Raw genomic sequence first — 24586 nt, 5'->3', positions numbered from 1 at the left:
ATTTACTAGTGCTGGAACCAGTAACTTTGTGTGGTTTTCACATTCAATAGTTTTATTATTATTTTTGATATTTTTCAAATGATTTTCATACATTAAAAAAATTATGTTGCTATATGGATTATTGTTTTGTTCCACTATATTTATACAGTACTTTTATGAACAAATGAAGTAATTATGTTTCAGAACGACAATACTACGTAAGTAGAATGAAAATTGAATGAAGCATAACAACAATTTAGGCTAATTTAGTGATGAATGGACCTACCATCAGGCATGACAACTGCACAGTCTGTACCAACGTTGTATCCGACAAACAGCTTGAATCGTGAATCATTTTCTTCTTGGCTAGAACCCACCTTCCACATGAACACGTCCCCATTACACTGCCCATACAACAGTGCCCTCGTCCCGTGGTGCCACTGCATCCACTGTAATACAACCATAACTCATCATTACAAACCATAACTCATCATTACAAATCTAGAATTTTGGAATATCAAACATAATTGCATACATTAAATAAATAATTAATTTAAATTTATTTTAGATTTCCAGTTTCTCAAGGCTATATTTACTTACTAGCTGTAACACACTGCTTCGAACAAAAATTTCAAAATCAAACTCCTTAGCCTATTTAGTTAAAGCACTATGATGTAATATAATGGAGCCCTATGACATTGTTCAAGTGCAAGTAGGCATATATCATGTACATACTATTTCAGTACTCATGGTTAAGCGAATCAAAGTTTAAGTGATTGACTTATATCAGGTTTTGCATGAGTATGACCATTTCCGGTTCATATTAATTATATTTCTGACGCTAGAGCTGAGTCTGCCTTCTTGCCCCGATCAAGAAAAAAAATTCAAAGGTCACAAGAACCTACATCAATCAAATAGTGTTTACTTCCTCCTTGTTGTGTTGAACTTCTGGTCCAAGATATTTGAAGGGTCATAGTTTGTTTGTAGTGTTTTGTATATACATACTACTGACAGTTTAAATTCACTTACATTTCCGCAGTTAAATTTATGTTTATACTTCGATCAGGAAAAAAAGTATACATATAGGTATCTGAGACCTACCCATGGAAAAAGCATTGACTTCCAGACAAACATATTTCCAGTATGTAGGGTATTCCTGGTTGGTCACAATGAAGGAAAGATATATACAAATATATTTACAGGATATTTATATACCGTGTTTTATACTATTTTGTTGTGATGTACTGTGTTTTCTTAAGTAAACTTTAAGGTACAAAGATAAAATTTTGACCACAATACTATAATAATGCGTACTATCACTGGAAAAAAAAAAAAAAACAATTTATTTCTCAACTGTGTCATATATGACGGCTTGTTAAAATTTTTAATATTAAATTTCACTAAAACCTCAACCTATGTACAATATTTTTAAAAAATTACCAAATTCATACATTTTATATTGAAATGTATATTATTTGACTAATTAAAAATCACACTATAAAATAAACGGTTGTGATAATTTTCTTGAAAACATTATCTGAAATTATCAGTAATAAAACTTAAATAAGTTAATAATTTCCTAAAATTGGCTGTCATTATTATCAACATGTGTACCCATTGGTGTACATTTCCAATAATAAAGTATATCCCAGTTGGAAATTTTCGATTTTGTAGTCCATTTTAAAACCAAAAGCAAGTGCAATACTGTATCTAACTCATACACCAATTGCTACTATTATAGTTTCCTGTATATAGTACTTGCAGGAAATGCCATGGAGCTGCAATGGCAAAATTCCATTTTTAAACAAATTAGCTTAGCTTTCGAAACAGACTTTATTCAAACTGATTGATCAGATGTGATAAACTTGAAATATAGAACAAGTGCATACACTAACATTTTTAAAGTTGTGAAAAAACTCACCGCCATATCTGATCCTACTTGAACCATGATACGAGTTTTGGTGGCCACTTTCCAAACTTGAATGTAGCCAGAAATATCTCCTGTAGCCAGATACTTGCCATCGTGACTGAACGCTACAAAGGTCACGCTGTCCTACACAGGAGAACAATTTAACTTACGAGCAGATCAACAACAAAATTAATTACACAATATACTTGATCACTCCATGGAAATGTTGCTTGGCATCTCATATCATTTGCTTCTTACATTAAAATTTCATAGAGTATGATTTTTACAACTATGAACAATTTGTGCTAACAAATACAACAATTGCCAAGAAATTACAGAAAAACCTCTCATATCCATCACTGCGATATTCGGCTTTGTTGTTTCCTTATGATATACATACATATATATATACATATCAGTGCTCTTGTGTCAGCTTTTGAAGGTGTTTAGGATGAGTTGTACTGGTGGAATAGTTATTTATTACTTTTCCTATAAGTTCAGATCTGAATTTGTACATTACTAAATGTTTGTTTTTTTTTTTCTTAAATAAATTTGTATTTAACATAATGCCTTTTTAAATTAATTATATTTTGTAAAATGAAAAATAAACTGTCTATGAACTTTTTTGTGAATCATAAATTGATCATATTTTACAGGTAACTCGCACGTGAAAATATCCAGCACACTATTCAACATTTTTATAATTATACAGTGTCTTAAAAATAAACCATATCATCGCATTTGTTATAAAATTATTCAATATCTGGCCTACCCTGTTGCCATATTAGGCCAGATATGACAGGTTTTTTCTGTATGATGCATATCAACCCCAAAAGAACATTACAATGTTATAATTTCTTTAAGAGATAAGAATATTTAATACTAGATTCAATAAAATACTAACAAAAACACAATAGTCTTATGTATTATTGAGAAAATTATGCATATTTTTAAAATATCTATTTAATAAACTATGAACAAGCCCAGCAAACAATTTCATAGCCTACTTCATTAAAAATTTAAATAAACAGTTCACATAGTCTACAGAGTGTATCAAAAAGAATCATCCGATTTTGGCATGTCTATATATCGAACAGTAGTAAACATATACGATTACAATTTTTTTGGCTGAAAGGGAAACTCAAAAGGTTTTTTATCATACCTTTACAAAGAAGTTCAATATGTCCACCTTTAGATACACGGCATATGTCTATGCGGTATTCAAATTCATCCACACTGCAGCAAGCATGTCCTGAGTTACTGACTCCACTGCTGTTGTAATGCGATTCATTTGATGAAACCCCACAAGAAAAAATCACATACAGTAAGGTCCGGTGACCTTGGAGGCCAGAAATCCACCGAGATCCAACCGGTCACGAATTCTTTAATTTAAAAATTGCCGGACTGCCAAATGCCAATGTAGCGGTGCCCCGGTCCTGTTGGTAAATGAAGTCGTTCGAATCAATCTCCAATTGGGGGAAAAGATAATTCTCAAGCATATCGAGATATTTTGTTCTCAGCAAAGAAAATGGGTCGTACACCTTTTCCCGTGAAAACTGCGCAAAGCACATTACATTTTGGAGAGTCTCTCTCATGTTGCAACAATTTCAAGTGATTTTTCTGTGCCCCATATTCTAACGTTATGGAGGTTTACCTTTCCATTTAAATGAAATGTTAAACTCATTGCTGAACACTATGCGCGATACAAAATGTTCATCGTCCATCATCTTATCAAGAACGAAGTTACAAAGCTCCACGCGTTGTTCTTTATCACCCTCACAAAGAGCTTGCAGTATCTGAAGTCTGTATCTTTTCATGCGTAATCGTCAATGCAACACACGCCAGACGGACATAGGAGGCATGTTGAGCTGTCGAGTAGCGTGGCGAACAGATTTCTGAGGGCTGCGTGTGAAAACAATGGCAGACACGCTCCACGTCTTCATCGGACACTCTGGGACGGCCTGGTGACTTGCCTTTACACAGACAACCTGTTTCTGGAAATTGTGCATACCATCGTCTAATGCTCTGTGATGTAGGAGGATCAACACCATACTTATTAAGAAAGTCACGCTGAACAGTTATTACAGACTCACACTGCGGAAAAACGTAGAACACAAAACTTTTTTGTGGTGCAGACGCCATTTTCACTAGAAATGAAGTAGGCATTCACTCAAGCGTGCTTGCTGCTACCAGTTATGATTTTTATTAAATCGGAAAGATTCTTTTTGATACACCCTGTATAATCAGTACTATCTCTATGAATCGCTAAAACCTGAATAACTTAAGAATTTGACTTTTTTGTGGAAGTAAATTTAATGTCAAAAAATTACTTCTAATTGATTTGTATTATTTCTAATAATGCAAGGGTTATCCGTAAATAAAGTCTGATTTCTTATGTTAAAAAATACTTGGTTTATTTGATTCCAGACAACTTTCTTCATTTTCCAACTTAGTTTCCATATTTTTTTTAAATATTTGGCATAACATTCTGCTTTTGAATGCCAATGCCACCTGTGACAATAATCAATCTTTAACTGCTTCTTTCACCTCGTTATTACTGTTGAAGCACTTACCCCAGAGAAAATCCTTTAGGTAGAGAAAAGAAACAAGTAAAAGTCGCTCTGCCCCAAATCTGGGCTGTATGTATAGCGGATGGTTAAATATGTTCCCAAACCAAATGATCTGATGAGATTTTGGGTTTTGGATGGCAAAGTGGGGGTCTGCTGGCGTTGTCATGTCAAGAGAACTCCAGACATCAATAATCTATATCGCTTATTCTGTATTGCATTCTGAAGTTTGCAAGTACGTACTTGACGTCAGAGTACTGCAATAAGCGGACTGCTCTTCCTCTTTCCATAAATTCAACTAACAATATTCCATGTCTATCCCAAAACACGGCAGCCATTACCATAAGTTTTGAGATTGTTTGTTTGGCCTTGACTTTAACTGGTGATGTCGTGTGACACCATTCCTATTCACTGGTGTTTCGTTTCTGGGGTTGTCAGTTTTTCGGGCCATTGTTTCCTTACCTGTGATAATGTTCTCTAAAAATGTATCACCTTCCTCATGATATTATACCAAAAACTCATGAGCAAAACCACTCTCATTTTGTGTTCCTCAATAGGCAGCCTGGGAAACCCAAACGTAAGCACAATTATGAAATTTAAAATGATCAGAGACAATTTTGTGCAATGTCGTTTTACTTATGGTCGGAAATTCCAATTCCAATAATGAAATGATTTAATTCGCCAATCTTCTCGAATCTTTTCATGTACGACATTGCCAAATCTTCTGTAATCACTGGATGGCCGGCCATATCGCGGTCATCATGGACATTTTTCCGTCTATCTTTGAAAGCTTTTCAAACTGCTTCTGCATTTTGCTGTTACTCATCGCATTAGGACTGTACATTTCACTTATCTATATATGAATATCCACTGCTGGAGCATTACTTGCTGTGAAAAAACTGGATAACTGATAGTAGTATTTGTGGGTTGGTCAGTTGTTTAGAATATCTTAAATTCACACAGTAAACATCACTCTACATTGACTTCACTGGAAAACAGAGTAATTTCGTACACAAGGCATGGTGGGAGTCGATGTGCATGCAGATTGTGCTGTTCGCTCACCGCTTGAACTGCAAAACCGACCTTACTTTCCAGATGACCCTCATGTAAAAAAATTAAGTATATACATTTTTGTAATATTTAGGATGTTTTATTTTTTTAACCTCAGTTAAAAATCAAATACATATTTCCAATTAATTTCTCAGAAATCTGCTCATTTATTACAAGGCATGTTTTTTAAGTAAGGCTCATTTTGTTGTAGACACTAGTAGTTGCGCACATATCGTAATGAGCGTGTGCGTCGTGTACCGGCATCCTTCGGGAACAACTGTGCTCAGAGTCAGCTCTGTAGCTAACCTGTACGGTTCATTCTGTTCTGTGCTTTAACATTTTTAAGACTATCAACTTGCATGAGGTTCGCTCAGTGATACGGTTTTAGTCAACAAGGAGCCTGCCTGCTGCAAAAATTAATTGAAAGATTTGCAAAATGTACGGTGATACTGTTATTAAGTGAAAGCAAAGTGCATAAGTGGGTACGACAATTCAAAGATGTCCGTGATGAGGAGCACTCCGGTCACCCTTCTTTGGTTACAGATGATTTGGTAGCTTCAGTTAAAGTGAGGATTTGTGAGAACAGGCGCTTTACTAAAACAGGTCTCTCAAACGAATGTTGTGACGTGTCGAGATCAGTGCTTTACACAGCATTGTTTAGGAAACTGTGCTACTGTGCTCCCATCATGCCCCGAAACTCTTGATTGAGTATGCAACAAAGTTCTTGACTCATCATGAAGAAAGTGACGACTTCTTGAGTCAGATCGTAACTGGAAACGAAACATGGGTTTCACATGTCACAACTGAATCGAAGCAACAGAGCATGGAATGGAGACACACACACTGGGCTGTAAAGGTAAAGGCCAAACAAAACCTGTCCCAGCGCAAAATAGTCTGTGTTTTGGGATAAGCATAGTGTTTTTTGGTCTACATCATACAGCAAGGAACCACTATCAATGCATAAGCATACTGCAAAAACCCTAACAAAGCTACGTAGAGCGATTCAAAACAAGACACAGCATGCTGACAAAGGGAATTGTCCTTCATGACAATGCAAGACCTCACAATTCACATCACGCACTCTGATTTATTGGATAATTTGTCTGGGAAGTTTTTGACTACCTAGCGTACAATCCTGATTGATTACCATCTGTTCCTCATAAACGAACAATGATAACGATGATGTGGAAACAGCAGTTAACGAATTCTTGATTATCAGAGAAAGTGGTAAGTTTTATGATGAGAGTATTTTTAAATTTAAGTTTATTTTTAATAAGTGTTTAAACAAACTTGGCAACTATGTAAAAATAGTTAGAATGAGGTCTGTATTTTCTGAAAATAAATTTACTTTTTTGAAATATTAATAACAATTTGTTGTGTACTAATGTTCAAACGGACCTTAATTAAAAAACATGCCTCGTATCTTCAATCACTGTAGTATATGTACAGTGTTTTTCGAGAAGTAGGGATAACTTACGGAAATTGTAGTAGACACAAAAAATCATAAAGGTTCATCAAAATACATGCCATATCTCGCTTCAATCAGTGTCTGCCTGTCCATTGTGGTTTTTTAAATAAAAACCACATCTCCTGAATGGTTAGTGCAAATCAATTGAAACTTGGTATTTAGGGTTATCTAAACCAATAGTGATATTAAAAAAAGTAATATCACTTTCCATTTCAAAATGGCAGCATTTAAAAGTTTACAAAATTAAATTGTGATTTAAAGAGCAAAGAAGCTCTTTACATTTTGTTTCATGAACAAATAGATTGTCATGAACACTGTATATGTGGAGACATTTTTACAGACAAGGCTAATAGGCTAATTATTTTAATAAGGAAATCAAGAAAAAACCAAATTTACCAGGGTAATGATGGATGGGTCAACACTTTTTTAAAAATTAAACATTAGTTTTCTTAAAATATCTGGCAAAAAATTGTCAGCTTCAGAGATCGTGGGATTCACTTCAACTACATTCTTTTGTATAAAAAGATAGTTTGCTGTTTATAACGCATTTGAATACGTTTTACCTTGCTTTATTCGTACTTAAGAGGTTATTTAGAAATGTTATAGTTCTATCTCCAATAATCAATAATCTTCCATAATCCGACAAGCTTCTGACAAACCCTTCCTACTTAGTTGGTATTGCATTTCCCGTCAACTCTGTGTGGATTTATCTTCAGCGAAAAACACTTGGATACAGTCAGATCATAACCATGTTTCAACAGAACAACAAACCTAGAACTAGTACCTGTTAAGATTAGAAAAATATTACAGTGTAAATGAGCAAATTGTAAAATGAAATCTTACTTTATGGCCTTCACATTCAAAGACAACCTCCCCGGTTTGAGTCACCCACACATACGCCTTCTCATCCTCACCTCCAGTCACAGCCAAATTTCCATTAATGGGATCCAAGGCACAACAAAATACTGGTCCTGGAAAAAAATACTTAGTAGAAGTAAGGTAATTTTTAAACATAGGGGAGACATCTAACCTATTACAATTACACTTAGAACAGCGTCTGACACTGTTATAGATTTAACTCCTGGATTCTGGGATTCACATCCATCTGAAGAGATCCAATAGAACCAATAACAAAGACGTTCAAAAACAAACATTTTGCAACGCTTCAATATTATAGACACCTAGACTGCAAAAGAGATCAGTCTGGTTTACCCAATACAGTGTAATCTAGACGAATCAGCCCTTCCCATCATATCTATGAAACACCATTGCCATGAAGCAGCTCAAGCTAATATGAGTGTGGTTGTTAATAATGTTACTAGCATGATGAAAGAAATTTACTCTAATTAACTAATAAGCCACACTAGGATTTTTAATCAACCAGCTTTAACACAGTGAGTGTCCATCATCAATATATTTGATAACTTTAAAATTTTACCAAGTCAAGTGCAATCGGAAAATTTTTGGATAATCTTTACTTTAGCCATGTTAATCATTACAAAGTCGGAAAGCGTGGTTCATTACAAAAAGAATTACAGTACATACAACATTTTATATACTACTTATTATTAATATTGTTTTATACATTTTACAAGGATAGCCTACAAAACCTCACAGGTGTGCATTTCACAAAATATGATGGATGCCAGGAGGGTTAAATATAGCTTATATGTTTATGAATTTTGGAATTGATTAGTTTTAACGTTTTAAGATGGTTCATCACATGCTATCTATTAGCAAAAAATATCAACAATGACGAGTTCATCCGTCACACGAACATTCTGTCATGTACTGAAATCTACTGGCATTTTGATCAACTACTTAATACTGGAACTATATGGAATATGTCATCTATCAGTTGGTTGCCCTTTTGCAGCTGTTTGTCATCGAAAGTGTGCGCAACTAAAAAAAAGATAGTTTATACAATTTAATGTCTGTCACCTTGGCTCAGCACACATCACTCCTGTTGTAAAGCAATTAGTTTTACTATTGTTTATTGTTGTAACAGTTTTTAAAGTTTGTAACTGTAGTGTTTAGTTTATAAAAACATGTATAACATATGTTGCGATTGTTACAGTTACACTGGATGTTGAGTTTCTTAATTGTAGTCTTTTTTCCAACAATTTAGTACAATAATTATGTTGATGGAGTGCCTAGAGCTGAAGAAAAAAAGAGTTTGCATTAAAATATCCAGCATAGGAGAGTTAATTATAACCAGTTAATTTGAACGAAATCAAATTATATCTCACATAAAAATGAAATGAAATTAAAAATAATTTTACTAAAGAGGCGGAGTTAGGGCTATCAATGTCTTTCTACACCTCATACGTAACACAGTTTGGAATTGAAAACACTATTATTAATATTTTACGTTAGGGCTTTAGGGATTTTGCTTTTAGTCATTTAAAAAAGCCAGACATTTTTCTTTGTAAAAACAACAAATTACCTGTATGTTTTTTAAATATGAATTCAGAGTCATCTTTTACAGGTGAACTTGGAGAGGCGATCTCTTCTTGTATATCTTGATCGTCATCTGAGTCATTTTGTTCAAGTCCATCCAAATTTTGAGGTAAAACAATAATCTCTTCAACGTCTTCCTCAAACAACTCTTCTGATTCATCATCACTCAAAACCGGCATTAAGTCTTCCCCCATATTACCATCGTTATCATCCATTCTCCAAGCTGAAAATAAAGTACAATGCCAAATATTTTAAAAGAAGTGAAAAGTACTTGATTCAATTTTAATTACTAGACATATTTTATTTGCTGAATTAAGGTGTTAGCCTTCTTGGAATAAAACCATATCCTGCTCCACTCTTACAAGCTAGGACAATTTCTATTTTGGTCTAACTTAATCAAGTGGATAGAATATTAATAATGATACATCAAACAATCAAACATGTAAAACAAGCACTCTTTCATGTAGGATAATGAGGGATACTGGATAATCTTCTACAACATTTTACAAATTTTTAGGTCTACAATGTGTTGATTTACATTTCCGACTAGACACATGCAAAATAGAGAAAGAAACATCAAGCACAGTGTAATGTATTAAATATTATAATTATTATTATTTTATATAGTAACACATGATTGTTTACTGGCTCTGTAATGATTTGCCAAAGGTCGCTGGATACATCTATGTATGGGATCGTATGATGTGATGCTGTGACGTCATATGGGGTGATAAATAAACCGCATTGGCTGCTTCCATCACGCCACTGTCCTCATTCCACCACCATGTCCTGGCCTCGCTCACTTACCTCCTTACCCCCTAACCGTGAACCATGCACAGTCAATGATGTGACCGAAAACAGTCTTTCATTTAAATTACCGATCCCCTGTGTCCCGTACACAACACTAAGTAATCGGGCTATACTCATTTTCACGGGACAACCACTGTCAGAAATGAAAATGGTGGTGCTTCTTTATTAATGTAACCTAAGCAATAAGTTACAAACATATCTAATTCAAATGATTGATATAGATCAATTAATTTTCATTATAGCAAAACAGTACTGTATATGTACTATACAGTACTGTAAACATAATTTGCAAATTTGACTTTGAACTGGGAAACAATATGTAATTGCACTTAGGCAGTGCAAGAAAGGGTCTAATGTTTCACAACTTAAAAAAAATATATTCACACATGAGATTGGCCTAGTTCTATTAGATAATGGTGTTTCAAATACTTATATTTGTAACTCTTTGTGACAATTTTAAAGTATGAAAGCTATTTATTCAAATTTAATTCAAAATGTATACAAGAAGTACTGGTTGAAAACAATACAACTGCTTTAAATATTAGTACATCACAAAAAACTAATCATATGTTGATCACTATCACTATCAATAGCTAAAGCACTTTTTATTATCTATTGTACTTGAGAAGAGACTAGTTAGCAGCTGGCTGTGAATCTGAGAGTCCTTGAATCAGCTACGAGTTTGGAAAAATTCAGCTAAGACCGAAGAAGAAAAATCAGGTGAACACTGAAGACCCCAAAAAGGTGGGTGAGACCCTAGCAAAGTCTGAGACCGTCATCAAACAACGGTCCACCGCTGAAGAGATGGAAGTGGAAGAGACCACAAAGGTATCACACAATTCTGTAATTACCTTACTAGAGAGAGGTCTAATCTAAAAGTCAGTGCAGTGCATAACACCCTTTTCCTGAAGAATGGGTCCACCTGAAAGGACCTTTGGTTTTGGCCAGGGGGAGGAAGGGAGCACCATCCCATAAACACTCCAAGAAGACGGACAGGGGTGGATCACCTGTGGGAGGTGGTAAAAAGGTATAAGTATACGCCACATTTAGATAAATCTCCACCATGCTAAGCGTTTAACTGACAACTTGAGAAAGAGGTTTGTCACAACAAGCCTAAATATCACCCTAATCCAGGATCCTTGGATCAATAAAGGTTCCATCAGGGGCCTAATAACTCAGGTTGGTAATCTTATACATGATTGATCCAATGAAAACCCAAGAGCATTTGTTTTATTTTCAAAACATATAACTAGTTTTTCTGTTACAGGTTTAATAGCAAAAAAACTGGTGGCAGTCGTAGTGAAACACAACAAGGGGATAAAGAGATAATTTTTGTCTCCGCTTATTTCCCTAACCCTTCAACACACTGCCTAACAGTAGAAACAACTGTTACTGCAGTAGTGTGGAGAAGAGGTATAACCCTCATCTCGGCTGCAACCAGACCTACTGGGCAGTATCAATAATAACCCTAGAGGTGAGGAGCTCCTGTACTTTATTTTTAGTAATGGTCTTATTCTGGAAAATAGGGGATTTAATTCCACTTTTATAAGGCAAGAGGTTTCCGATATTCCTTATCTAATGACCTTAAAGGTGTTAACATAGCACGGTGGCATGCCTCACAGGAGGTCTCACTCTTGGACCATTGTCCCTTTAGGATCGACATAGAGGAGGGAGTAGAGACAAACGTGACCCACAGGGTTCCAAAATCCACCAACTGGAAGGGATACAGAGTGTTCCTAGCAGAAGAGTTGGAAGAAATAGAATCCTATCAGAAAAAATAATTTGAATTAGAAAGGTCGGCTCAGTTGATAGAGAAAGCCATCTTAAAGGCATACGAGAAAAACTGATGTACTAGAAGGCTAGAAACACAAAAACAAAACTAGAAAACTTCTTAAATGGGCACAAAAGGACTGATGACTGGTTTCCATACCAAAATGCCCTAAACGAATATTAGGAAAAATAAAAAATAAAAGAAGAACCTGGAAAAATCTTTTGAAAAACCAACAGCCTAACAGAGGGTACCGGGCTTCATAAAACTCTCAATATGGAGATGGACAGTAGCTGTAATGTTCATTCCTACCAGTATTCTTTATAATACACCTGCAACTTTATATAGTAGGCAAGGAGCAGCCATTACATGTTGGCGCTAACTTGACATTATCGGTCACAGGTAATTTCATGCAATCAAGGAGCATGTTGGCTTGTACGTTTTTGAGGTACGGCCATCCATATGTTTTCCAGTATTTGACATGTAAAATCGATATATCTCTGAAAATAGGTGCGGCCTAAGAATGAGGCTTATATTGTAGTATAATAGACTATGTGTCTCAAATGTGTATATAAAGTTTTATCAAAATCGGCTTGTACATTTTTAGATCCGGGACCATCTACAGGGTTTCTCAGAACTCGTCTTGGTAAATAAGTATAGTCCTGAAAATGACCGCTATAAATGGTGATTATAATCATAAAAGTAATCTTTGTTCATTAAAAATATTTATTTATAATATTTATCTTCACGTTATTAAATTAATATACATTTTGTATGGGTTAAGTTGATGAACTAGGTTAGGATTCAGTTAATAACTAAGTCTGGGTATTCGTTCTTTCTATAGATGGAATTTATGGCCAGTTTAACATCGGCGGATCCTTCTCAACCTAATTCGTACAGATCTATTAGCCTAACCTTTTTCATGGTGAAATGAATGGAAAAAATAATGAACATATAAGGGATGAAACCTTACTGGTACCCCACTCATTCTATATCAACATGCAAACATGAAAGGTAAGTCAACTACTACCGCTCTCCACAGCTTAGTGGAAGCAGTGGAAGACACCTTCAAAGAAAAGGAAGCCCTAGTCAGCGTCTTTACGGATATTGAAGGAGGTTTCAACTAAGTTGCATATTAATCCATGGAGGCAGCTCTGGAACGGTTTGGAGTTCTTCCAGATGCTGTCAAGTGGATAGTAGCCCTCCTAAAAAATAGACAAGTTACAGCAAAGTTCGGAAGTTATGGCAATAGAATCACGCACCAGAAGACTCATACAAATGAAGCCAAAAGAAGCAGAATAATTAATCCTCTCTGAGAACCAGGCTGCACTAAAGGCACTTGACACTTGTTCGTTTGACTTAAAAGCAGTTTTGGGAATGTAAGAATGTTCTAGTGGAACTGGCAAAGAAGCACAGAGTTACACTCGGTTGGGTGCCAGGCCACGAGACTATTCATGTAAATGAAAAAGCAAATATGCTTGCCAAAATATGTACAGAATCCCTTATGGTAGGGCCTGACCAAGGCTGTGGACTAGCTATCTCCTATAGCAAAGCTCTCGTAATAGATAATGTAATTCGGTTCGACATTATTGTACCAAATTAATTCAAGATTCTTTATTTGTCTTTAAACATATGTAAATGCAATTGACATCGTCAGAATATTCATATAACTAGCCAATACCAAATTCCTTAATTATTACAATTATTCGAACAAGATAAAATTTTGTATGGTATTTGAGTGGTTCACAAGTACAAGGTCGGTTCAAAAAATATTGCGACCTTTTAAACTCCGCGTATGTGTATGTGTATTTGTTTTTGTGACATTATGTTGGTACACATGGTCTCTTACGTATGCCAAAAAGTTCGGCCATTTTGAATGTTCAGTTAACTGTTGACAGCTGATTTTCATGGCTCGTCTTTGATTTATGCCTATTTGAAGAAATGGATTACAAAATTTGTATCAAATTGTGTGTTAAAAACAAAAATTACATGGGCAGAAGCATTCCGAATGTTGACTGTGGCTTACAGAGAAGCTACCTTGGACCAAAACAACATTTATCAGTGGTACAAAATGTTCTCAGAGGGCCGAGAAAATGTGAACGACGAACAGCGCGCCGGATGGCTGAGCATGTCAAGAACAGAAGAAAACATTGATGAAGTGAAGAATTACCATTAGAGAAGTTGCTGAGGACCTATACATATCAATTGGCTCGTGCCATTTGATTTTTACCAATGATTTGGGCCTAACATGGATCGCTGCGAAATTCGTACCAAAATTTCTCAATTTTAACAAAAAACATCAGCGCATTACAAATTCTAATGAGCTGTTGGATTTTGTCCGAGATGACCCAAATTTGCTCCATAGGGTCACGAACGTGGTGCCGATCATGGATTTATGGTTATGACATAGAAACCAAAGCTCAATCATCCCAATGGAAGCCGCTGCACAAGCAAACCAAAAAAAGCACGCCAAGTTCGGCGAATGTGAAAATATGCTTCAAGTTTTCTTCAATTACAGGGGCGTGGTATCATGAGTTCTTTTGTAACAGAGTAGAACTGTCAATAAGGATTATTATCTGCAGGTTATCTACAATTTTCAAGAAGCAATCTGCCAGAAACTGATTTGTGGAAACACAAATATTAGCTTTTACACCACGATAACACCCCTACTCACACATAATATACTTTCCGTGCAAATCATAATTTTTTATTTGGTCTAAAACAAACACACTAATGATGCCGCAGCCACTGCATATCCAGATTTGGCCCTCTGTGACTTTTTCTTGTTCCTGAAACTAAAGAGGTCCATGAAAGGAAGATGCTACGTTAAGATTGGCAAGATAAAAACGGCATCGACGGGGGAGCTGAACAAGATCACAAACGACTTTATTGAAGTGCTTCGAGGAGTAGCAGAAATGTTGGCTCTAGTCTATAACGTCTAATGGGGATTACTTTGAAGGGGACAAAATTGAGATTGATGAATAAATAATTTTTTTTTAAGTTGCGATATTTTTGAAGAGACCTCTTATTTGTTATTTGAAGAGACATGTGTTATTTGTGTTGCAAGGTGTCAGACAATTTATCCTTCAAAATAGTGAAACGTAACTAAATGTTATTCTGGTTTGTTTGTTACATTTTATAAACATACAGGTAATTTGAGATACCTACAATATAATTTGGTTCAACATTTTGGTTTCAGTAGTTTTAGACAATCATGAATAGATATGATTAAATTGTCATGACCACTTATTATAGCTCAGCTGACCTCTAAAAGTTCTTATACCTTTTTTTATGAATATTGGTATTCCGATTATCCACTCCACCAGTACCTACCTCTCCTCGTTATAATCTCACCCAGAAATCCCGATTCCTTTGGGTCCTCTATATCGATGAACTATTCAGGATATAACCTAATTTCAAACATATTATCAATTATTTTGCAATATATGGATCACGACGACCTAAAAACTTTTTCTGGAAATAAAAATGAACTATGTTAAGAAATTGATCAAAATGATTTTAGATAATTATAACTACAAAGGGTAGACATTATTCATTTGGTACCCTGATTCAACTAAGGAAGTGGCCACTTATTATATACTGAAAAAATCCCAGTTGTTTTTTAAAAAACAAAAGATGCCAATAAAAATGTCAAGACTATTAACGTATTCTGCTTGTCCTCCTAAACAAAACTACAACGTGATCTGACGTCAGCAAAGTTGGATGATCTGTGACATAATCTGAGATCGGGAAAATAATGATCAGAAATGCTCCTGGCCTTTGGTTCCACGTCTGGTGAAATAAGAAAAACATCACTTAAGATAGTACCCAAATTCAAGCTTAGATCATGTGAGCGCTTGTAAAGGTTATCTTTAACTTTTTATATTTATAATACATATATATATATATATATATATATATATATGTATAACCTAATAACTAATATTAAATAAGGACTTCATAGTAGCCAATAATTGTGTTGTATAGTGTAAATTTGAATTAATCCGTTTATAATTTTACTAGTTTATCAAGCTATGTTACATCATTGTAGTGAGTTACTTAAAATTTTCTATACTAGCACGTTACCACGGTAATACGTAATACCTCAAAACCTATTTTGTAATATATTATTGACAAACAAAAGTATTTCTAATCCCTAGCGGCCATTACTATAATATCATACATATTATTTAATTTTGTTTGAATTAATTTGGAACCATTATGTCGAACTAATTTACGTTATAGACTTAAACCCTGGTGGTGGCAGCTAAAAATCCTGCAGCAGCAAGCTATTTCTGATCTATTTCCAAGCACTTTTTCTAAATTATCTCTGCACCTCAAATACTGTGTTTTTATAATGATGTAATTAATATGTTGTATTCAGTAATATTTGAAGAATAATATAACATACTAATAACTATAACTAATTTATTTACATATTTTTTGATTAGGTGAAACTTGAAATTTAAAAATTAAGTAAATTTACGTAGTTTGGGGTAGACCATGCATAGCAAACTAATATATAGTTGGAAATTGATAACCCCAAAATAGCTAAAAGATAGAAAAAATGTCTAGTTTGAGAAAATATATAGTTGTATGGAGTTTTTACAATAAATAAAATATTTGGTAAGCTATTATACCAATCTAGGCCTATTTCAAAATATGGACAAGTTATTTATACGCTTACTGGCAAAATACTTGCACTTCTGACTCAAAACTTTCCAATATGCTGTAAATAACTAGGATAAAGAAGTGGTAAGATAGACTTTGAAAGATAAAACTATTTACATCTGCATATTTGAAAACACGGGTTAGTGAGATAGGCCGATGCATTTAGCAACAAAATAGCAAGTTTCAAGAAGTTAAAAAAAATTACATAATTATACTTTATTCCTCATACAATCGAACTAAACTATATTTATCGTTATACAGATCATAAATATATCAAATTCAACCACTGAAATAAATTGGTTAATTGTGAAGTTAATGGCCGACCCGGCAAAATACGAGTTTCACGTTATTAACCTATTGCTATTGTCCTGAACAAAACAATATAAGGTTTCAATGGGTTGAAATTACAAATAATAAAGTTACAGAACATTAAAAGTGGAACTACTTTTCTTGTGCGGAATAATATTTATTTGTTTTAAGGGTGTCATGTGGTCTTGTTATGATCGTATGTCAACCTTGTATTGGTTGCTGCTAATGTCAGCTGTAACACCAATCTTTGGATACATAAAATAAAAATAATATTAAAATCAGGGGTGAAATATGAAAAACATCCCTCGAGGTTAACCTACTAGTAAAAAATTAAATTCTAAATGGTAACGAATGCCTCTGGCCATCACTGCTTTATAGGAAACACAACTTGAAAAAACAAAAATATAGTAAATTCACCTAAGAATAACTTCCTACAATCTTGCAATAAAAGTAGTTCCACTTAGAATGTTCTAAGATTCATTATTTGCCATTTAATACCCTAAAACGTTACATTGCTTTTTCATACGGGCAATAGCAATAGGTTAATAACGCAAATCGCATTTCCTGTGTTGATAAAGATAAATTGCACACAAATTGAATCAAATTTTCATCAAACTAATAAATAACGTAAAAAAACATAAATTTAATAAATAATCAAAACTAACGTAACAATAACTTCTTATGTACGTACTATCTACTTACATACCACGTGGTAACTTCCGATAACATAAAAATAGCTTTTCTTGAGGATGTAGTATAGTAAGCATACAACACTTGAGTGGTTGAAAATATCGAATCAGCAATTAGAACAATTTGAATGCTGTTAGTGTTTATGCTGTTGAGTATTGTAACTCCCCAAACATAGTATTAAGAAAGATTTATTATTTTTTATGTTCTAAAATGTATACATATCTTTCACAAAATCGTAGCTTCACTACAATACAATCTTAAAAGTCTACAACATAATAATTATGTTGTAGACCAGAATTATTCTGCTCAACATTATGGATCCAAATTGGTATTTGAGTAATGGCCGCTAGAGACAGGATATACAATTGTTTGTCAATAGCTATTACAAAATAACGTGTTGTGTTATTACGTTCCTACAGCCTGTTACCGTGGTTGCAAGTTATTATACAAAAATTCAATTACTCACTACAATGTAACTCACATAATGATAAACTAATAAATTTATAAAAATTCAAATTTGAATATACAACACAATTATTAGATATTAAGAAGTCCTTATACACTATTTCTTATTAGACTATATACACATACGTATTATAAATATAAAAAGTTAAAGATAACTTAAATAAGCACTCACGTAATCTGAGCTTGAATTTGGCTACGATCTTGAGGGACGTTTTTCTTGTTTCGTCAGAAGTACGGAGTGGAGGTGCCACCAAAGCCTGCACTGGCGGCCAAGGGTATTTCCGATCGATATTTTCTTGACTCCTGATTCGTCTAAAATCGTCCAACTTGTCCGACCTCAGATCATGTTGTAAGATTTAGGACGTTATCTAAGATTGGGAAAGTATTGATTGGAAATGCTTCTGGCCATCAGTGTGGGCTTCGGTGGTGCCTGATGCCACCCCGTACTTCTGACAAAAAAGGGAAAACATCCCTGGAGATAGTACCCAAATTCAATCTCAGATCACGCAATCACTTGTAAAGGTTATGTGTTAACTTTGGTATTACTAGTAACATATTTACAATAACCTAATCTAAACCTACTTATATCGCATAATAACATTGCATAGTGTAGTAATATTTCCATTGCTAACATATGCCTCATTGCTTACTGGCCTGGGCTGTTACTGCCTACTGAGTAACCCAAAACCAAATAATTGAGAGCAAATCATTCAGCCCAGCTGTTACTAAAACAACAGTATCCCGATAATAGCTTACCTCTGAATTACCTGTTACTGACCTAATACTGCAGATCTGTAATGGCAGCAAGTGCAGTGGTTATGCACGTTTTATTTACGTCAGACAAGTTTATCCTTCAAAATAGTTCAAAGTAAGTAAATATTTTAAATACATATCCTAGATTATATATTTTCACCATAACAATATTAAAGTTATACTGTAATTTGAAATACAGTGCAATCAAAATATTACGTAATTTGGTACTTTGGGATTATACCGACCCAAAAGTACCAACAAAAAGATGAAGAACACAAAAATAAAAATTTATAGAAACAAACATGATAGAACGAAAAAAACAACTCTTTAATTACAAAATTACAAACTTACAACGATTGTCAATTGTTAATGGGGTCAGATTCCGTTATATGCCCCCAACGCTTAAACTTTCTTCAATGGACTTAAAATGTTATAAATTGATGTAGTTGAGTAACAGAACTAACATTCCATCAGTCAACAAGCATTTCCAGGTATTGTGATCGGTATTGTTGTCGCTGTTATCTTATCTTTCTCATCTAATCTTTCTCGAGAATCCCGATTACGGCAGGCCGCGCGGCATCACATGATTATTTAAGTTTTTTTCACGGTACATAATTGCCTTTCCATTACAATTCAATTTATATTTCTGATCAGCCCCTCTAGAATTTGATATTTTACTGATAGGTACTATCTCGAGGGATGTTTTTCTTTCGTTGAGATCAGCGCGGCTGCCGAAGCCCAAGCTGATGGCCGGAGGCACTCGCATTTTGGGTGGCAGAGTGTGATCAAGAATAAAAACAAGTTTTGTGTTTTTTTTCAATAAAGAGTTTAGTTTTTGTTTGGTAATGGTTGTTTTTGTTGAATTTTTGTGTTTGGAGAAATGTAGGGGTAAAACACAGAAGTAAAACAAAGCGACGCACCAGCTGAATGGGCGGTGAGACTCTGCAATCACGTTATCTACTAGACCGCTCGACTTTGACCTCTGTCTGAGGATGGGGAGGGGTTTGCGATAAGACAATTCCTGTTTTATATAGACGAAATATTGTTCTACGCTAATCTAGTAATCAGTAGAAGCAAAATGTCAAATACCGATTCATGTCTGGGTGTGGTCGGTATAATCCCAAAGTACCACGTTATAAGTAGTTGTATTGATGATTCAATATCATCGATCACTCGAGTGTTATACTGACGCATTATAGGCCTACTGCAGCCTTTCTTGATTCAAATATAACACATGATTACACAACGAACTTGTACTCTTACTCTGATACCACACAATGACCAATTAAAAAGGAATAAATTAATTTCCTAATACTTTAACTGCTCAGGTAATCCGCAGTCAAATACATAAAAACATTTCAAAACTAATTAACTGTATTTGAGTTAACACGCCGCAATTGAGTAATACGTGTAGACACCATTGTTGAAGAGACTGCACGGACCAGTAGATGGTTTACACAAATTTACATTTACATTTCAATTATTGAAAAGCAAAGTTAATTTTGATTTCCACCCCCTAAAATTGAAATATTAACCGTGTATTATTTAAAAGTATTTACAGCTGTTGATATAGATTATTTAAGTTAATTGTTCAAAATAATTAATCAGTATCGACTGATTATATCAATGGTTATGATTAAGTAATATCGTTTGCCAATTTCGATATAAAAAACCGGAGAAATAATAAGATTAAAGGTCGAGGTGGCAAATCACGAATTTGACGTTATCAACGTATTCTGCTCATCCTCCTGAACAAAAAATATATATGGTTTTTAGGGGGTACAAATGACAAATAACATGATTTTAGAGGGTATATACATAAATAGTTAAGTTCTTAATGTTCTGTTTGTGTGCTGTGTCTGGAGAGCTGTAAATATTATCTGCGGGTGGGACTGATAGCGTATCTGTTATTTGAGCGCTCTGGGGCAGAAGTCAGAGATAACGTGTACTGTAGGTTGGATCGAGTGAGTGTGTGACAATCATGGATCAACCATCCACTAGTTCGACCAATCGTAGTGAACTGGTGTGTCGTAAATATTATCTGCGGCTGGGATCTGTTATCTGAACGCTCCGGGGCAGAAGTCAGTGCTTCACTAGATATCGTGTACTGTAGTTTGAATCGAGTGAGTGCGTGACGATCATGGATCAACCATCCACTAGCTTTCGACCGAGTAGCATATCAATCCATGGAGACTGCGATGGAACGTTTTGGAGTTTCCCCAGATGTAGTCAAATGGATAGTAGCCCTCCTAAAAAGCAGACAGGTGAAAGCTAAGTACGGAGACGAATCTGCCGCGATCACGGCCCAGAAAGGCTGCCCCCAGGGGGGAGTCTTGTCTCCTCTCCCGTGGGCGAAGGTAGTGGATGATCTCCTAAGCAAAGCAGAGAAGAAAGGAATAAGGCTACTATGTTATGCGGACGACCTAGTGCTTATGATTAAAGGGAAAAACAAAGGCAGACTGGAACGCCTCATACAAACAGAACTTAACTTCATAAGTAACTGGTGTCATGGGGAAGGTCTGCGGATCAACCCATCAAAAACAAATATGATTACCTTTACCAGGAAAAGAAAATTCCAGCTAGCACAACCTGTCCTGGAGGGAATCAGCATTAACCAAACAAAGGAAGTGAAGTACCTGGGTTTAATCCTGGATGAAAAGCTCACTTGGAACTCCCATATTAGAAACAGGATATCCAAAGCAATAATGGCCCTTGGGGCCTGTAAGAGACTTTTTGGATTTAAATGGGGAATTAAACCCAAAATGATATATTGGATTTACGTAACCATAATAAAACCAATGGTCACATATGCTGCCTTAGTGTGGTGGCTGAAGGTAGAACAAACAACAGCTGCAAAAAGGCTACAGAGTCTTCAAAGGTTAGCTTGCTTAAGCATCACAGGAGCGATGAGCTCCTGCCCAACACTAGCAATGGAAGCGGTGCTGGGGTACACTCCTCTTGGCCAGGAGGTGATGAGAACAGCTGTGATGAGCGCAATGAAACTTCTAGGAACAAAGGTAATAAATGCTACCTCCTTAGAAGGCCACATGAAGATATTGGAAAAATTTCCTGAGGCTGAAATGCTAACCAAAGTATCAGATGCTATGGTTAAGAAATACTCCTTTGAAAAACCATATGCGGTCTCTATCGAAAGTAGGGAGAAATGGATTAAAAGGGAGGCCTACCCTACAAAAGGAGTCCTGAAGTTTTTCACTGATGGTTCACTCCAGACTCTAGGGCAGGATACGGAATACATGGACCTAGAGTCGACATGGCTGTGCCCCTAGGAAGACATGCCATGGTTTTTCAGGCAGAGGTCATGGCAATAGACTCCAGAAGACTCACACAGTTGAGGACAAAAGGATTATCATACCTAATACTTTCTGATAGTCAGGCTGCACTGAAGGCACTGGATACCTGTTCGATTGATTCGAAAGCGGTCTGGGAATGCAGGAATGCTCTAGTAGAGCTGGCAACAAATAACAGAGTAACACTCGGTTGGGTACCGGGTCATGAAGGTATTCTTGGGAATGAAAAAGCGGACATCCTCGCCAAAAAGGGAGCAGAATCCACATTGGTGGGGCCTGAGCCTTCTCTAACATTAAAGCTCTGGTCAAAAATTTGGAAAAGAGGACAAGACACAAGAATTGGAGTAGAGTCTCAGGTATAAGACTATCCAAAATGTTTATCTCTCCTTACGCAAAAGGGTGGACAGGTCTCCTAGACCAGAATAAGGAGGATATAAGACTGATATTAGGATTGTTGACAGGACATGGCCCTCTGAGGAAGCACCTTATGAAGGTAGGCCTCAGTCAGAGCAGCGAATGTAGACTCTGTGGAGAAGAGGAGGAGTCAGCGGAGCACATTTGGTTGGATTGTCCTGCCATCATAGAGACTCGGAAAAGATACTTGGGAGCATATCTCCTCAGCCCCAAGGACATTAGAGAACAGGAGCCCTTAAATCTGATTGGTTTTTGCAAAAGCCTCGGCCTTTGAGGGCACAAATTAAAGTAAGGGAGGCGCAAAGGTCCTTTTTAGGACTAAGTGCGGGGACAAACTGTCCTCTTCCCTAAGGATAAAAAAAAAAAAAAAAAAAAAAAAAAAACATCCGCTGGTTCGACCAATCGTAGTGAATTGGTATGTCGGAGTGTATTGTCGGGCATGTTAAGAGGTTACGTTTCGACGTTTCTGAACATTCTATGGAACACACTAATGGTGAGTGTTCTCTATTTATGTCCATTTATATACATATTCATATTAGGCGTATTCATGATTTATTAAGTTTTTTACACAATACATAATTGCCTTTCCATTACAATTGTATTTATATTTCTGATCAGCCCCTCTAGAATTTGATATTTTACTGATAGGTACTATCTCGAGGGATGTTTTTCTTTTGTTGACATCAGTGCGAGGCACTTGTCTCAACTGGATAACAACTAATTAATTTGTAGCTCGAAATTTAAGAAACACATTGTTCATTTGGATCAAAATTCTACTCATTTCAGTATTATTTTTCATTTACGTTTGCAAAGATGGCGCTGCATCCGATGACGTCATCACGAGGTTGAATCATGGTCAAAAAAGATCACGTGATGCCCGATGTGGATGTAAAACATGGATATCAATTTACATTAACGTGACCATGGAAAAGTATGTTCATTTTTTTTTTCCTGAAAACTACAATTATTCCTGAAAACAATATTAAAGAAAAAATTCGTCTGCAACAAAAATCAAAGGAGCTACAATTTTTTTAAATCCTCTGAAAAGTTTCCTATAACTCCGCATCTATAACACCGCATCTGCTCAAACTCATTATAGCCAGATTTTAAAAGCCGATTATCATACCAACAACAAGAAATTATCGTACTTTCATATAAAATAATCGTACCAAACACATTTAATGAAAAAGTATGTTATGTTCGTATAATAAATTATGTTATAATTAACATTTGGTTTGTTACTGGTATAAATTTGTCAAAAATCTTTTATGGTACCATAATAATTACCCATTGTGTATCTTACCGGCGCATAAAATCAATGAAATTATTGTACCTTTACGATAATTATCGTACCTCTGGCAACACTATCCATATTTTACAGTTTGGTATTACTCCGCGCCTTCTCAAATAAAGAAGTAACACCATTTTGAACTACTGTTGTTCCTCCGCGTCTATTCTTAACCTCCTAAGTTAGTTCAGTAGTGGTAATGGCACACCTTTGTGGTTAATGGCACACCTTTTGATGCTGACTAATACATTAATCCTGTCAACGATGCCTGCCCGCTGCGCACTGCTTGCTCTTTTGGAAAAAAAATTAACTCGAGCTTGCAAAAGTCGAATCCCAGATCACGTGATGCCCCTGCTCCTTAACGCAATAATGTCCGAAAGGCATCAATATAATACAATAATATACTTTCCCCCCAGTTCATATGCACCTGTGATAATAATACTTGGCTATAAATGCCTAACCCATGAAAATAAAGTCCATTTTCCATGGTCACGCTAATGTAAATTTACATTAACGTGACCATGGAAAGGTATGTTCATTTTTTTTCCTGAAAACAATATTGAAGAAAAAATTCGTCGGCAACGAAAATCAAAGGAGCTATGATTTTTTTAAATCCTCTGAAAACTATGTTTTTGACAGTTTCCTATAACTCCGCGTTTGCTCAAACTCAGTATAGC

The 24586-nt window shown here is 35.4% G+C and overlaps 1 protein-coding gene across 1 annotated transcript in view; it reads right to left on the bottom strand.

Moving 5' to 3' along the window:
* Positions 1–232: 232 nt before the first annotated feature.
* The window catches only part of LOC124365058 (angio-associated migratory cell protein-like), a 28396-nt gene continuing 4042 nt past the window's right edge, over positions 233–24586 (bottom strand). The window contains exons 2-5 of the mRNA XM_046820975.1: positions 9420–9656; positions 7817–7944; positions 1901–2032; positions 233–428 (exon numbers count right to left, since the gene is read on the bottom strand). Coding sequence (XP_046676931.1) covers positions 246–428; positions 1901–2032; positions 7817–7944; positions 9420–9648 — 672 coding nt within the window. The 5' untranslated portion in view covers positions 9649–9656 and the 3' untranslated portion in view covers positions 233–245. The remainder of the gene's footprint in view (positions 429–1900; positions 2033–7816; positions 7945–9419; positions 9657–24586) is intronic.

This window comes from Homalodisca vitripennis, chromosome 6, assembly GCF_021130785.1.
Source record: "Homalodisca vitripennis isolate AUS2020 chromosome 6, UT_GWSS_2.1, whole genome shotgun sequence".
In the NCBI taxonomy this organism is placed as follows: Eukaryota; Metazoa; Arthropoda; class Insecta; order Hemiptera; family Cicadellidae; genus Homalodisca; species Homalodisca vitripennis.
Note: the sequence above shows the minus strand (reverse complement) of the source record. Positions and strands in the feature narration are given on the sequence as shown.